At 37.6% G+C, this 17,848-nt stretch overlaps 1 protein-coding gene across 3 annotated transcripts in view; it reads right to left on the bottom strand.

Annotated features, from left to right (window-relative positions):
- SPG11 (SPG11 vesicle trafficking associated, spatacsin) overlaps positions 1 to 17,848 on the bottom strand; it is a 63,934-nt gene that overhangs the window by 13,755 nt on the left and 32,331 nt on the right. For all 3 annotated transcript variants that reach the window (XM_074966667.1, XM_074966668.1, XM_074966669.1), the window contains 13 exons: positions 16,817 to 16,982; positions 14,243 to 14,448; positions 13,726 to 13,834; positions 12,990 to 13,149; positions 10,521 to 10,793; positions 10,062 to 10,262; positions 9,618 to 9,725; positions 7,254 to 7,416; positions 6,527 to 6,741; positions 5,136 to 5,880; positions 4,150 to 4,292; positions 2,558 to 2,756; positions 1,608 to 1,745 (listed from right to left, as the gene is read on the bottom strand). In XM_074966667.1, coding sequence (XP_074822768.1) covers positions 1,608 to 1,745; positions 2,558 to 2,756; positions 4,150 to 4,292; positions 5,136 to 5,880; positions 6,527 to 6,741; positions 7,254 to 7,416; positions 9,618 to 9,725; positions 10,062 to 10,262; positions 10,521 to 10,793; positions 12,990 to 13,149; positions 13,726 to 13,834; positions 14,243 to 14,448; positions 16,817 to 16,982 — 2,826 coding nt within the window. The remainder of the gene's footprint in view (positions 1 to 1,607; positions 1,746 to 2,557; positions 2,757 to 4,149; positions 4,293 to 5,135; positions 5,881 to 6,526; positions 6,742 to 7,253; positions 7,417 to 9,617; positions 9,726 to 10,061; positions 10,263 to 10,520; positions 10,794 to 12,989; positions 13,150 to 13,725; positions 13,835 to 14,242; positions 14,449 to 16,816; positions 16,983 to 17,848) is intronic.

Here is a 17,848-nt window from a genome sequence, read left to right as displayed (position 1 = left end):
TATGTATCCAGGCTTGTGTGACAATGTCATTCACTGTCGCACCTGAAACTAGCCAGCAGGGAAAAGGGTTAACCATGGACTCAGAGCAGGGATATAAACAGGTGGCAGGGGAAGAGGATGCTCTCCCCAGGGAAGAGAAGAGCTAAGAAGGCTCCCAGGCACAGACAGAAAAGGAAATGGGAAGCTATTTTGCTTATCCATAATCATTACACTGGAATTACTCTGGTGACCCAAACTTAACGCCCCCCAAGGTGTGCAAAAATGTGTTCAAAAAGTTAATAAATGACTAGCATATTATGAAATTCTTGTTCCTATAGAGGATCAGTTTTAATATACCATAACAGCACCATAACAATGGGATCCTGCTCCATGAAGCACTACCACGATACAAACACACACACACGCTACTTTGTCACTCATTATAAATGTTAGCTATTACACCACATAAATGACAAATACATGCAAGGTGCATCATAATTTACAAAAACCTTCACCAGCATGTAATCAACACATTTCAGAACATCAAACTAATCACTCATTCCCATTCCATTCATAAAAATGTTGTTCTACTCCAATACCTAGACATTACACTTGGAAAAGCTATAGAACTCTGGCATAATTGAATGTTCCCTGGGACTTCTTTTAAAGTCTGTACCCCACATTTAACAATCAGTATATGAAAACAGCATTTGTCCAACATCGTATCTCCAAAATAAGGGGGCAAAGTTAAGGTTGGGTGACAGTGCAAGCCCCGTAGGATAAAAGCGACTGATGAAAGATTATATCGAAGTGGAAAACTGTCTGGATCTTTTAATTGTTCATTCTTTTAAAAAAAATCTAAAAAAAAGTGTTGGGGGGAGGAGGAGGTGTAATTAGCTGGATTCTATTGTAACACACTTTCAACCTTAACTTTAACCAAGATTTTGTTTCTGAATAAAGCTCTTTTCAGGCTGTAGATTACCCCAACGTACTAGAGAGGCTATGAATGGAGATCTTCCAGTTGCACCTGTGTTAATTTTAGTAATCTTTGGGACAGAGAACTTTCACTAAAATCCTTTTTCTCAGAGGGACATTTTCAGTATTATAAAGGACCTTACTTAGCCACTGCTGGCTGGCTGCCAAAAGTATCTTGGCTACATTTTGTAAGCGTAATTACACCCTGTCCATGAATGGACAGCTATACAACGGGAGTGAAGTTTTAGCCAAAGACAACCTATAAATATTTAACAAAGAAATATGTAAGATACCAGGCTGCTAAATCACTTTCCTAAGAATGTGGCCAGAAGACTTTTCTAAATCCATCCACAAAACTTTAAACAACTTATTGACTTAAAATTTCCAAGCTGTTAGTACAAGAACTCCTCTTCAGTCTTCGAGAGGACAGTGAATTCATGTATGGATGCCCTAGGTACTTATGCTTTGATCTCTTTCTTATGAATACATTTTGAAATCTCTCTTTAATAATTTTTAGCGTTTTTAGAAAAAAAATTAGCAATGAATATTCCCCTCACCAGGGCTCCAAACGCTTCATGATGTAATACAGAGCCCAAAACAGCCAATGTTATTATAATGCTAGTTACATATAGTATTATTTGCTATTTACTTACTGCAAGATAGTTCCCCACAGGGTACAGATGAAATTTTATCCAATAACTTCATGCCAACCAGTGTATGATCCTTGCACAATTTGGCCAACTCTAGGAATGCTTGAGTCTCATCTGCTGGGTTCACAATCTGCTTTTGCCCTGTGCATATGTGACAGACACAGACAGACAGTTATGTTACAAACACTAATTGTTCTTAGTGAGCAATTAGGAAAGGTGAGCTACGTTTATGGAAAACAGCGTATCCTCTTCCTGCCTCATGCAGGGGCTGGAACTAAATAATCCAAGAGGGCCCTTTTAGTCCAGTCATTTATGTCTAAAAGTCACACATCTTTTCTTTGCCAGATCAATCCAATACAAACCCACTGCACGTCTATATTGTTTGTTACAACTAAGACTGGTTGTTTCTTATTCAAAAATACATTGACTTTGTCACAGCTAAAAAAAGCCTCCCCATTTATAGAAAATAATTCAAACAGATTCACATCATTTTGAGCAAAATATCATTTATTTTGCCAGGAAAAAAAAATCTTTAAAATACCAGGCCACTCTCCCATTCTTGCCTTTGTAAGAAATTAATGGAGGAGTCTTGTCCACAAGTTGGATGGCTGGAGTTACAAAGGCCATGACTTGTTATTTAAAAAAACCCAGAGAGCACATTTTTTGCTATTAAATGTCTTGTTTGTAAGAGCCTTAATTAAAGCAACAAAGCACTGGATACAACAAAGTAAACAGCGAACAATACATTAATAGAGCTTTACAGTTTCAAAGTATTGCCTAAATGCTGAATACTATAGTTACCACATATACACAGTCAGCAAGTGTTTTTCACACACACACACACACACACACACACACACACACACACACACACAATTTACAAACCAAAAGTTTCTTTAAAAGGACTTCAGGTGCATGCAGAGGTGAAACACACAACAAACCACCATCATCACCTTTTCTTTCAGAAGATACCAGTAACTCCTGCATGATTTCTTCAGCCACAAGTTCTGCCACAGTTTCAGACTGGAGACCCTGTGTTTTGATGAACATCTGGGCTTTCTTGCATCTGTCAGGCTGCTGCGATGAAAGGATCGCTTGAAGCACCTTTTCAGAATCATGGGCTGATATTTCACTGTAGGAGCAATTCAGTTCCTAAGAAGAATACAGCACATTTAAAAAATGCTTCATAGAATATCAGGGTTGGAAGGTACCTCAGGAGGTCATCTAGTGCAACCCCCTGCTCAAAACAGGACCAATTCCCAATTTTTGCCCCAGATCCCTAAGTGGCCCCCTCAAGGATTGAACTCAGAACCCTGGGTTTAGCAGGCCATAGCTCAAACCACTGAGCCCTAGAGGAAAATGCGCATGATGGAGTAGGTATTCACCAACAAAGCTCTGTCATATTGAAAACTCAATGCAAGGTTATTCAAAATCGCGTGTGAAAAAGCAGATGTAGGTCTAACCCATCTTTGTACCAATCAATATTGCATTGATTTATGTATGTTAACTACTAAGGGTTTGATACAAGAAAGCATTTTAATGCACGTTTAACTTTTTGCTTGAAGTAAATGTGTGCTGAACAGCTGTCCTGTTTCTTAACTGTGGACTGTATCAAAACAGATAAAACATGCTTTCACGAGCTCGAATTTTCTTGTTTTACTAAAGATCATTCCACAGTGTTCACTGATCAGATTTACCTTCTCACCGCCAAATAATCCCAAAGCCTCAATACAAAAGACGCAAATTCCAGCTTAAAAAGAATACTACATGTAAAGATAGATAGCCCCTCAGAAAGAAGAAGTAGACACTGATGTGTCCAGGATACTAGACTAGATACACTGCTGGTTTGATCCAGCAGCGCAAATGCTATGTTCCAAAACTAAGGGGCAAATCTTGGGGAAGGGACAAAGAACGTGTTTAGTGGTTTTGCTCCATGAGAAAACGTCTGGAGCAGGATCCTCTGCCCCAACCTGTGCAGTTGGGCTACAGCCACACATGAAGACCACAAAGAAGAGGAGCAGCAGCAGATGTAGCCCACTACTTTTACCACCCCTGGGGTTAGCCCGGTGGATCTGCATAATCTTATGGGCCTACCTGCAAACATCCCTGTAGTAGAGAGCTGCCATAGAACAGAGGGTTTTAAATCCACTCAGGTTTTAAATTGATGTTAGGCCTTCTGAAGGCAACATAATTTTTAGACTTAAAGTACCAAAATGACTAACAAACAATTTATTCTTAGCACATGATAAAATAGGTAAATTAAAGAGACATAGGTAGAAATTTGGCTTAATGAAGTAAGATGACAGATCGGAAAGGTTTTGTTCATTTCAATACTTGATCATATCTAGGATTTGTCTGAGTAGTGGGCCATGTTACCATTTGATAAATATCCCCCTTATTTTTCGTTTCAGCACTCAAAAGTGTTCAGGAATGAATACCTCGTACATTATTGTGTGACCTCACAATAGCTTTAGTCTCCATAACTCTGTGGGTTGGCTTGAGGCAAGCAACATTATAGTTCTGGTAAGTGTTGCCAGACACATACCTTCGAAAGCTCATACAAACAGAGGACTTGTCTGCAGTAGTTTCTCCCATGAACACACTCATCTATTAGAGTCGTCAGACTGGTCATAACCAGATCATCTGGAGATGGAGCCAGGACATGTGACCAATTTTCTACGCTTGAGGCTGGAAGCAAAGTGAATACTGAAAATGCGCATCTCAAAGGAAAAAGCACACAGGTAGGGCTTGTGAAAACAAAGGCTCACACCCAGACTAAAACTCCAGGAATCAGGGCAAATATTATGTGTTATACTTTTTCAATCTTTAAAAACGGAACTCACAGTATTTGTGAAGAATGGGAGAGGTACCCTAATGAGGTTTTAGGAGATAAGCATCATTAAATAAACACCACACAACACAGTATTATCAAATACAACATTCTTAAAACCATCTGAATACAAGTGTATAAAGCAGCCCAGACAATGTTCAGCTATCTTTCTGCAGCCTCAAAATGGGATTAATACATTTAGTTCTAGCAAGAAATATTCTAGTTCTAGCTGACAGAATTATTTTTACTAAGATTGTGTGCCCATACACTCACATACAGATGACATATAAGATGTTATCACTATTTTTTCCACTATTAACAGAAAACAATGTTCCCTTATAACATGCAAATATTGGGAAAAAATGTACTAATAAAAAAATCTTCCCCACACTGCAGCACTAGAAACTACAATCAAGCTTATCTAAAATTTGTATTCCAAAAGCAGGAATGTAGATTAGCATTCTGCTGTCCTGTAGCACTTTGGCTGAAGAGAACTGCAAATCTATTAAGAATGGATATTCAAAGGATGACATGAGATTGTTTATAGAATAATCTTGCCTGAAGTATATAAATTCAGTGTGGGATGTTGTTAGAAATTCCCCAGAGATTTCTGGGGAAATTAATTTTGTTACACAAAGGAGGAACCTATAGAAATCTGACAACTTGTCAAATGGCTGCAGCTAACTGCTAGGATTACTTACTGCTTTGTAATCTTCTGGGCTGCGTGTCTCTCTCATCTGCTGTATCTCCCACCAGAAGAATAGCTCGAACATCTGGGTGTAAGCTGTTTAGATCAGCTTCCCCTGAGGCCAGTGCTCTGCAGTGCAATACCAATGAAACATCTCTGCTATAAAAGTGAAAATACTGGCAAACACGGCTGGCTTCATGTATGCTTCCTTCATCTAGAAGACATCCGATCAGAAAGCGAAGTGATTCTACCTCAGCTTTATCCAGCATGTTTTCAGACATATCTTGGAATGCAAGGCCATCAAGTTGTAAATATTTTGATGTATTCAGAGCAGTTAGCTTTGAAAAGGAAAACTCCTTAGCTAAGCTATCAAAGGAAAGTTCACCACTCGCTGAAACCTGGTGAGAAAATCTTGACTTGACCAACGCATCGTCTCTATTTAAGGTTTGTTGTGCAATGCAACAAAGCCAGATCTGTTTCTCTATTTCTTCCAATTTGTCCAGGGTCACAGAGTCACTCTGTGCTAGCCAGTGGCCAGCCAAGGTAAGCAGCAGGTGTTTCTCCGTAATGCTGTTTACCTTCTCATCAGCTGAAGGTTCAGACACTGCGTTTGCCTCCGCTAAGAAAAAAGCAGATGCTGCTTTGCTGGAGACGGAATTTCTCATAAAACGGTCATGACATTTTTTCCAGAAGTTAATTCTAGTTTGTTTTCGATGCCACGGTCCAATGTGCTCTAAGAGATGTAAATCTTGAAGTACCTGCACAATTCATAAACGCCTTAAAGGACTTATCCTACAGAAACAATTCTCACTTCTTGAATAAACATGCACCAATATTAGAACACCACAATACTGAATTAACATCCCAGGCTGTAAAGTACTCGGCACACCTGTTTTTCTGGATAAATAAAAGTAACAGAATGCAGCAAGTAACAAAACACCACCATTTTGTTCAACACAGGATTCTAAAAGTTTAGATGACTAGCAGATAAACTGAATAATATTTCAAATTAGTTTCAGAGTAGCAGCCGTGTTAGTCTGTATTCGCAAAAAGAAAAGGAGTACTAGTGGCACCTTAGAGACTAACCAATTTATTTGAGCATAAGCTTTCGTGAGCTACAGCTCACTTCATCGGATGCATTCGATGAAGTGAGCTGTAGCTCACGAAAGCTTATGCTCAAATAAATTGGTTAGTCTCTAAGGTGCCACTAGTACTCCTTTTCTTATTTCAAATTAGGCAATTTATGCATGCCATTTCTAGGTCCTTCTGGATGGCATCCTCATGTTGGTGAAAAGTTAACACTTTTGATACCATCAGACATATGGGAGCTTAACAACCAGAAAAGAAACTTGACTGTGCAAGCATTTTATTTTAAGTAAAAAACATTAGATAACTATACTATACCTCTTGGATAACCACACTGTCCACAGGCAGTTCAGCTAATTCTGCAACCTTCCTCGCCAGTGAGAACAATCCTCTCTCTTGCAGCTGCTCTAGAACTAATCTGCATTCATTCTGAAAATATTCTGTGTCATAACTGGTCAGGATAGAGCGATTAATAGATATAGATGAATCCTTCAAAATCTGACTGAGTGCACACAGTTTCTTCACATCTGGGCCTGTTTCAAAAGAGATAGTACAAATATTAAGGCAACTATTCTTTAACTGAAGAAGTCACTGATATACATTTTCAACAACATGTAAGCCTGTGGGGAACGGAGTATATGTATAATATGTTTAATATACTCAAGTTTTCATATGATCACAATGAATTTTCAGTTTAAAAAACCGGAACATTTCTGTTCATTTTCCATACATTTTTCACTAGTTTCACACCGGCTCCAAAAGAAGCCTATATTTTCTTCAACAGCTTTCTGTAAAAAACTAATTCTGGCTTCAGAAATTCCTTCACATTATACTACAATACTACCTGCAGATTTACAATAAAAGTTTATCACGTTTTCCTTTTTCCATAAAAATAGTAACATACTCCAAGCTACAGTATAAAATTAGTGAAGAACATGTAATTTTTAAAGTACACTTCTCATAGGGTTAGATTTTTTAAATCGTTCTTATACACTTCAAAGTTGTGAAAGCAACCAGACCATCTAACAGAAAAAATTGTCCTTACCATCAGGCAGAAGTTTATCTATATCTGCAAAGAGCTGTAACAGTTTTCCTAATTCATACTGTGTTCTACATTGCTGCATCATCAGTTCAAGAAGAAAGAATGCCTGTGACTCCAGCCATGGTACTGATATTATTGACGGTGTTGGTTTATCTGCAATTTTAAGCTGTTTAAATAAAAAGGATTAATACATTTCTTACAAGCATATTCTGCAGTGAATATAAATACAACTTGTTTCTAGTTAGATCAGGTCACACTGAAAACTGGATAATACCAATTCTAATATACAATATGTGGCTCCAAAAAGTTGTGATGCTCCACCACCAATATCTTGATTTTAATCTGGAAATAGTTCACTTTCTGTGCATATAGACAAGATTTCTGGCAATTTCCCCTGAAAATCTGTATTAACTGCGTAGATAGAATGTCAGAAAGATCATGGCTAGGTAGGAAAAAAAAACTTCATTAGAAACTAGCAGCCCTGACATATCTCATCTGCTTTATATACATACCCACTACATGGGGTCAGAGCATGATGCACTGAGTAGGAAAAGCAACCTGCCCAACCTTGACTTGAGTCACAAGAAGGAAAACAACCAACGCTAAGGACATGAAATATCAGTTACTAGGAAACCAAGAAAACTGGAAGAACAAAGAGATATAGAGCGGAGAACAGGAGTAATTGTTGTATGTCTAGCTCCGACAATGTAAAGAAAACAAGTAAAGACATGATTCCAAATATTCCCTCTATGAACTTGAGTCTCAGCAACTTGTGGGCCAAATTCTGTCCCCGGGTAGTTGCTGATCTAGCAAAGCACTTGAGCATGTGCTCAACATTACACATGTGCTTCAGTCCCACTGACACCAATTGCTGAATCAGGGCCTTAATGGGGTTGCTTAGGTGTAACTTGGCCCAACTGTTTTCAAAGAATAAGTCAACGAGGTCTTTGAGACTGCTGGCACCAAGGTGATCTTGATGCTCCTTTCAAAAACTTCCATTTCTCAGAAAGCCGGCAATATATTCAAGAGCAACTGTTTAGCCTAAGAAGATTTTCTCTGAAAGTTACCACCTTATCAGCACCATCATTTTCACTTTATTTTTAGAATTAATGCTATTTACTAAGGCCCGGAGAATGAGATACCATTACTCACCACAAATAGTACCTTACACCAGAAGGAATCAGTGACTCTAAGAACCCTTCAATGACCACTAGCAAGGGGGGTTACAAGAATATCCTGATGTGTACATTCTAGTTCACCAAAGAATTTCAAGTGAGGTCTTAAATAAAAGCCAGAATCATGCTGGTCATTAGTATCACTGTGAAAACAAATACCATGTAAGGAGTCATACATGTATGCAAAAAAAGTACGTTCTAACACCAGAGAATAAACTGCAAGGGGGTGGAGGTCATCCTGACTCTGAAGTACAGACCATGAACTTTGGGGAATATTGGGGTGAAGACCAGGATGACACCCCTTTATCCTGCACCTAGGAAGTAATTGGGCAGTGCAATTACATTAAGGAAAATAGGATCTCAACCGGCTTGGTTGAAATGCTCTTAAAGATATTTTGGTTGAGACAAACTTATTTAGACTAAAGGTTAGCCTGTTAAGTTTAGCTTCCAGGAATCATGATATGATTTTGTTTTATACATAACCCTTCTGTTTCTGTTATCCTTACTCATTATCTCTAAAATTTTGATTTTTGATAATAAACTTCTGATTGTTTTCACTATAAATTTGTCTCAGTGCCGTGTTATTTTACAAGGAGCCAATCCTGAGCTGAATCATTCAAGCAGGTGTATGCACTGTTCACTTGGGGACAGCAGACCTGGTATTACTGTGTGAGTGCACCTGCTGTCAACCTGGAAGGCAAAGTAAGGCCTGGCATAATCACCCAAGCAAGCTGGACGGAGTTAACAGACTGGAGGTATCAGCGAGGTGACAACCAGTTAAGCACAAGCAGGTCTCCCTCTTACTGGAGACAGGCGGGTAACAAGATGACTCTCAGTCCTGGGCACCCTAAGAACCATCATATAATCCCACGGAAGTCAACAGGATTGCTCATGGAGTAAGATACTACTTCTTGTGAATTAGGGTATCAAAATCTGGCCCTAAATAAATCAAATGTACTGATTTAAAATTGCATGTAGTTTATTCAGGCAACTGGCTCCTTTTTACTCCAAAATTCAGGTTTTCCACAAAGTGGAAATGATGAAGGAGTTGTTGGACACCTATTACTCCAAAACCATCTCATGAATTATGTTAAGCAGACTCCTTTTCTTTGTTTTAGCCGATGGCATTAGAAAAGATCAAACTGTAATATGACGACATCTAAGTAAAGACATTTACAAAACATCTGCTTACATTTGTAAGACTTGTCTGGAAGTTGTGGAGTTTGGTTTTGGCTTCATTATATTTTTTGTAGTCCATGCACAGTTCATACATCTCCAGTATATGTAATAAAGGGGAATCCTTTAAAGATAAGCAAAAAGGTTACAAAACTCCACTGAAAGTACATTTGTCTAATAAATGGAAAGTTTGTATCAATCGGTGTAAGAACAATGGTTGTCTTGGTTTGTTGTTTACAATAAGGTATATAAACCTGACAAATTATTTGCAAGTTTGTAACTGTTTATTTTCCAAGTCTAATATTTTCTCATAGGGCTAAGTAGCACAGTGGATTATCTTGCAAATAATTTGAAAGACAGGGTGGAAAGCCTCCTCTATGCAAATAAGAGAATCTCTAGTACAGGAGATCTAAACACACAGAAAAAAATATAGGCTAAAAATACCTAAGTAAATCATTACCTTTAGAAAGAGCTGGAAACCATTCATGAGAGTTTTATTTTTTTGTCTTCTTAAAAACATCTTCCAGATGGTGGAAAGGTCATGAAGATCCCATTCATGATTTTCTACTGAGCCTTGAATATGGTTTGTTGCTTCAGCAGCAGTAACATTATCCACAGAGGTAATTATCCAAACACAGAGACAGTGAATAATGTTGGGATCCTGCCAAATGGACAAAAAAATCAGAGACATTCTTTTATTACTTAGTAATCTAGCTAGAGAGCTGTCAAACATCACATGAAATGTGTCATACTAATCAAATTATTTTGATAATTGGGGAATACTTGGTGTATACAATGTATATATTTCCGCTCTGACATAAGTATGTGAAATAATTTTCTGAATGGTCTCCAGATGTGTAGATTTTTCCTTGTATTGCACCACACCTCTAAAAGAGAAATACTTTTGAATAGTTCTTACCGGAAAACAGGCTGCTAAGACACTCAAGAAGGGAGCGTGGTGCCTCACTCCTTCAGCCAAAAGGTAGCACCCAGGGTTAGGACTTTCTTGACAGCACAACAGAATTTGAAAGAGGTCACTTGTATGTTCGCTCTGCCTGTGCTCAGTCTTGAGTGGACTGGTGTTGTTGTTGTGATGACTCCCTGTAGCAGAGCGAGAGCGCTGCAAGTTCTCAAAGGCCAGCATCAAATGATCTTGCAAAATGGGAGTGAAATCTTGAAGAATGGAAATGACCTAGAAAAGATAATCAAAGGCATCTTCATACAGAAAACTTGCAGAGAGCAACTGGGGGAGGGGAGAGCTATTGTGTACATGAAATAAAGGTAAACACAGAAGACATTTTATCAAACCGATTTTACAAGGTATATTTCTGGAGATCTACAGATGAAAGTGTTTTAGAAATGCACAGTATCACAATAAAATATTGAAATTCCTCCCTTTACATAAAACATACACTCATTTTCAGCCCCAATGACATCCCTGGCATAGACGCTATATCATTGAACGGAATTTTTCAGTAAGTTGCTACCTGAGGTTTATTTGCAGGTGACTGCACACTTAATTATATTTTTCTATTTTGAAAACATTCAAGGTAGGATTTTCAAAGAAGCCTAAATTAAGCTCCCCACTGACAACAGGATTTGAGATCCTAGCTCTCTTAGGTTTCTTTGAAAATTCCAACCTAGAATTATTTGTATAAGAGACAATATGCTAGTATTTGTGAAAAGATACCTTAGGAGCCGATTGTGCCAGGTATGTGTGTTCAAATCTTACCAATTTCATGGGAGTTACCTACGATGGTTCTTATTATATATGCGGGCTGCCAAAGATTATCATAGCAACGCTGTATAATGTACATAGTGTAACAAGACTGAAAAATTCTACAGTATGTGTCTTCTACATACAGTAAACATTGCAAATATATTTATGAATATTTCAGAAATTCTGGCTACATCAATTTAATCTTACCAGTTACTATGCTGATTATACAACAGATAGTGAAATTGGGTGTGTGAATGTATTTTAAAACCTTGATTTTATTTTAAACTACTCCATATTTGAAGCATATTTGCAGTTCACAGCTGTTTCTTAGAAGGGAGACTCTTATCTTCTGGAGAAGCTTTTTAGCTTAATAAAAACAATTAAGCCGGACTTTTTTTAGGTCCCATTTAATGAATGATCACCTACTTGCACACGACTTTACCTAGATCAGAACATATTTTTAAAGATTATGTTACACAGTAAAAGTGGAAGACTTATGAAACTCTTCCAAAACACACAATATAATTACAGCATAAATATTTGCACCCCGCCAATACCATTAACTAATCATTCTATATGTGAAACAAAATACTTATTTTATTAATACAAATGAGATTGCTGCAAATATTAACATATCTCCAATACTGAAATAGTAACTGAAACATTTAATTTTTAAAAATGAACTAAACCTAAATATCCAGGATGAACATACCATAGCCGTAAGTATAATTAAAACAGAATTAAGTCCCATTTGGGCAGGTATTTATGTATCCAGCTCACCTCAAAGAACACTCAAAAAAAATCACTTCTGTCTGAAAATGTTATACAGTAGAACCTCAAAGTTCCCTTGGAAATGGAGGTGGTTCGAACTTTGAAATGTTCAAAACTCTGAACAAAACATTATGTGGTTGTTCTTTCAAAAGTTTACAAATAAACGTTGACTTAATACAGCTCTGAAACTTTACTATGCAGAAGAAAAATGCTTCTTTTAACCATCCTAATTTAAATGAAACAAGCACAGAAACAGTTTCCTTACCTTGTCATATCTTTTTTTTTTTTTTTTTAAACTTTCCCTTTATTTTTTTTTTTTTAGTAGTTTACATTTAACACAGCACTGTACTGTATTTGCTTTTTTGACGGGTCTTGGCTGCTGCCTGATTGTGTACTTCTGATTCCAAATGAGGCGTGTGATTGACTGGTCAGTTCATAACTCTGGTGTTCCTAACGCTGAGGTTCAGCTGTACCTACTACTGATAGAAATTAACTCCTCATCTTAATATAATTAAAAGACTAGAATAAAAACTTCTTTTTTACCAATTTATTCATGTGCATTTGACAGCACTTTGTGTATAGTCCTTACTGATTCTGCTGGAGAGCCTGCTGCTCTTTTTGGTGTCAGCTTTTCACACAGCAACAGAGAAAAATATGATGCAAAAACCAAGAAAATGTGACTGTAAAAAAAAGAAATGATAGGGAGATTTATGGGCAATTTAAGAGCCTGAAACAATTTCTAACTTACCATTAAGCTGACTAGATTTAAATTTGATGTTGTTTCTTTAAAGAGAGACATCTGTTTTAAAAACATCTTAAAAACAAAGACTACACCATTAACAATGCTTGTTGTTTAAAATGTCTCTTGTAATTTTTAAATTAAACACAGTAGCTCACCTCATCTATTTGGTAGCTGTACATCTGGGTCTGGATGAGAAACTGCAGCCAGTCATTGGATCTAGCACATTCCTTTAGGTAAGATGTACTCAGTTTGATATCATGGAGCTTACAGAACTGCATCACCAAAGACCACTGTTTTCTAGAGTCACTGGATGTTCTGTATAGCAACGAAAGAATTTTAACTAAAAAAACTCTGTCCACTTTTAATTATTTAAGTAGTAACTGTCCCTTCATCTTCCCGTATTTAACAGCTACAGATGCAGGCAGGTCTTCCAATTGTAAAGAATCAAGATTTCCTTCCTGAGGCTTCAGCAGGGACTGGGATCAGATTCGATCTTGGGGGCCTAACCCTACATTTTTTGCCCATCCAAATTCTCAATTTTCACAACAGTTTTGCCTTTGCGAGGAATTCCAGATCACTCTTTGCTCCTAATTCAGGAAGTCCCAGTAGTGCAGTAAAGGTAGCACAGTCAACATTATGCATTAGCTTCCCTTCCTTATTACGAGTGCTGAGGAGGCATATTGCCTATGGTATCTGATCTACAAAGAGGACTCATTTCTTACCCCCCAACATGTGGAAACACTTGTTGCTCATAGGTTTTGTTTACTGCACTTGCCATGCAGAGTAGCTGTGTCTATGACACATGGTAATGCCTGACCACATAAAGGGTAAAATTCAGTGCTTTATATCAGTTGGCCAGTATAAAGAGCATTAAAAGTGTAGTTCGCTCACTTCTTTATTTCTTGATGTTCGATTTTATCCCAAAAAGCTTCTTCCAAGGAGATAAGCACTTCTGCTGCTGCTGTTTTTTCACCATCCGCCAATTTTGTTAGATTTCCAACTATTTAAAAAAATTAAAATAATATTACTGGGGCTCTGTTTTCACATTATAGTAAGGAAATTTTTCAAAAAAAAAGAGCGATTACTCTATGCCTATGGGTAGCAGACTGACACCAATGTGTTGCATATGAGACATGTATGATTATTCCAGTTCCAGCTGCCCCTTTGGCACACAGACCCTTTGCTATTTTATCAGTAGGCCGAGTCTGGATTAACCATGGGATTACCCATTTTTCACTAATCTGTGAAGGGGTATGTAAGAATGGCAAAGCTCTTAACTCCTTAAAGAAAGGGTGCTCCTCCTACATTCCCTGGACATTATTCGGGCTGGGCACCATAACCCCCTTCATCCTCTGATAGCTGTTTTATACTGCTCAATAATTATAAAATATGCAAAAGTGTACTCTACCCAAGGCTTCTCTTGTTAAATTGTGTTGAGACTCTTCATTTCTAGACTTGAAGCTCCAAATTATATCTGCAACTTTAATATCAACCCGAAGTTTAAGGCTGTCAAGACCAAGTAACTCTAGAAAACAAATGCATGCTGCTCCTATTGAAGGTATATAAAAGAAAGAAAGAGCTAGAGCGTAGGCTTCATTCCCTGCTTGCTGAATCCTAAAACAAAGGAAATGTTAAAGTCAATTCAATAGAAATTATGACTGAAATCTCAAAACACAATAATTCACAACATAAGCTAATACCTACAATTGCTGAAAAATATAATCAAGTGAATTTGGAATAAGTTTAATTGTGCTGAAAATATGTTAACTGCCTAGGGCAAATGTGGACCTGAATATAGGAAAGAAATTAAACATCCCACATGAAAAATGTTAAAAGGACATACCTTAAAATTGCAATTTGTTTCAATAAGCTTTTATAAAACCTTGAAGCCAAAGAAAATGATTCCATAATTTAGAAAAATGGTTCTGATATGCAGGCAATGTTATTAGTGACAATGCAACCAGGGCATGTTCAGAATTGCACCTGAATACTCCCACTGAATATTTGAAATGTACTTTATTTCAAATATTGAACGATAAAAGTTTCATTTGTTACCTACAGAGTGTGGGGGGGTAGACAGATAGGGGGCGAGATTTTTCTTGTAGTCCTGTAGCCTACAAGTATCGTATGTTCTTATGGTCATTACTATGGCAATATATATGCACATATCTACATACAGAAACTCACGTATGTATTTATGTGCATATACATTATATTACCATAGTAATTAGCATAGTAACACAGGATACTTGGAGGCTATAGGACTATAAGAAATATCTCACCCTCTATTTAAAAACCCCACAGTAATGCCTCTTTGGCCTTGTCCATGTGAAATGTAACAACATAATTTTCTAATCTAGCAAATGGAGTGACTGCAATACTTTCCAGCAGTGAACAGGGAGTCATACGCTATAGTCCAGGGATCGGCAACCTTTGGCATGTGGCCTGTCAGGGAAATCCGCTGGCGGGCTGGGATGATTTGTTTACCTGCAGCATCCGCAGGTGTGGCTGATCACAGCTCCCACTGGCCGCGGTTCACCGTCCCCGGCCAATGGGGGCTGCGGGAAGCAGCGCAAGCCGAGGGATGTGCTGGCTGAGGGATGTGCTGGCCGCCGCTTCTTTCAAGAAGAAGGGTTTTCTTCTTGAAAAATGACCTGAACTCCAGCATAAAAGTACAGTCTCTCTCTAGAGAAAAGATGCCGCTACTCTGAACAGTCTCCCAGTGATGTTGCTCTTTCAGTTCAGGCACTAGGAGAAAAAGGATCTAGCCCCTGCTACCATAAAAAGTGAGTGAACAAATGAATGTTTCTATAGTATCAAACCCCCACCCACACTAAAAGTGACAGTTAAATTAGACACACTTCTATTTGAAGATGTGTAATAACCTACTAATCTTAGAAACAACATTGAAAATTACTACACCAAAGAGATATATAGAGAAGAAATAATGATCTATTTCCCCAGTGTGTTTAGTTTGTACAGTTGGCAGCAATTCCCCTATAGACATTTTCATTGTTTCCCTCATATAGTCAGTGAAGTTACCTTTTTGCTTATGTTTCACACAGCAACAGAAGAGAGAAAACATTAAAAATAGGAAAAGATTATTTTAAGACAACACAATGTAGCATGGAGACACAAAGGCAGGTGTACTAAGTGTAACTACTTTTAACTTTTTGAAGTTTATTAGATTTCAGACTGATGGTGTCATTTTCACACTAATTAATACAAATAAAATGCCATATATATACACTGAAGATGAAAAAAAGCAACCTGTCCTATTGTTTTGGTTAATGTACTTTAAGACTGATTTCTTATTTGTGTGTCAGATTCTGGGATTGCGTTTTATGTTTTGCTAAATAACTTCTATAAATTAAAGGCGAGATTAAATGCACATTTGATTTATGTTTTCTTTAGTTTAAACAGGGAAATTAATACAGTTAGTGAAGGAACCGATAAGGAAAGAAAAAATAAACAGGCATTTTTCCTTTATCTAATGTTAGTTTTCAAGTCTAGGTCCAATCCTGAAATCATTATTAATGTGAATACTCCACTCAGGTAAAACAGATTTGGCATGGGTACGAAGAAACTGGATGCCCTTTGTTTCTAAGAGCAGACTGTATATATTAACCACACACCCAACAGCCTATTAACCAAATCTATATTCCTCCCCTCATATACTAACTCATATAAACACTCTGTATCCCATTTTACTTACATAAAGCTATTTTCAAAAATCAGCTTCCTTGGGCCTAAAACTCCACCACAACCACTTAATCTATACTTTTCATTTTCACCGTTCTTTACTTTTTTTGTTCTTAAAATGGTTTTTGTAGTGAACATCTATATGTGATGCACAATAAATGACATTTCAAAATAGAACGCTGGGGGTATTTCTAGCAGGACATTCCTGCTTCTCATTTTAATTTTTTCCTAGCATGCCTCTATACATTCACATGGCAACTATTATTTTTTAAATACTCACAGCTGCTTTGGGGATTTGCTCTTTACTAATTGCTGGACCAAAAAGGTACCAAAAGCAAATGATGGGCGTCCATGGTGCAAGTAGTAGGAAAAATCCAGTCGTTCCATTATGGCATATTTGTTTACCAAAGCAGGGGACGAGAAATGAGGGAGGTCACTTGAGATGTCTGGAAAGAATGTCACAGTGTTTCTTAATTGCATAAATGTTTGATTTAAAAATTGGGAGATATCTTTCTGCTACTCAACAACTTCTATGGAAGAGGAAACGAAATACCACACTAGCTCTGCTTTAAATTATTAAACTTTCCAGTACCACTCAAATTCTAATTCTGGTTCCCGTACAACTGGAACTCTGGCACTGACTTTTGTTTAAATTGCCATGGGTAGGTCACTTAAGTAAACTGAGGCAAGGATGCTCTTGCTGTCAGAGGGAACATATTACTTATCTAATTCACAGTAGGTTTGTAAATATTATTGTTTTATACAACATTTCAGATATTCCCCATTCTATCGTGCGGAAACTAAGTGCTGTAGCCAGACCCAATAACACCTTTGTAAACAACCATTTTAAAACAAAACCTTTAGAAAAATATAAGAAATATTTTTATACAGAGGAATACCTACTGAAAAGAGTAATTTACTGGGCAATTTTATTGTGGAGAAAGGAATATGTTAACTTGAAATGGTATCTGAGATGTTGTTGTAGGGTAAATGTTGTCAACCAAAATTGTTAAGTGTTTTTATAGGGGTATGTCGTTGAAGACCAAAAGAGCACATGTCACTGGTGCACAGACACACAAAGTCTCAAACTCCTGAATGGAAGCTTCACCCGAACTACATGTTCAGAACTTCAGGGTGTTTTGAATGTGAAGGGTCATCTCCCTCCCTCTCTACTCAGGAGCCAAGTGAAGGATCACACAGGGGGTTGAATAGCTAGACTGTGTTCGGGGAGGGAAGCACTGCTGGGCTCTTATAAGTCTAGGCATTCCCTTTGGGAATAAGTAGAAGGTCATAGGTGCTGGAAGTAGGGGAA

This window comes from Natator depressus, chromosome 10, assembly GCF_965152275.1.
Source record: "Natator depressus isolate rNatDep1 chromosome 10, rNatDep2.hap1, whole genome shotgun sequence".
Taxonomy (NCBI): Eukaryota; Metazoa; Chordata; order Testudines; family Cheloniidae; genus Natator; species Natator depressus.
Note: the sequence above shows the minus strand (reverse complement) of the source record. Positions and strands in the feature narration are given on the sequence as shown.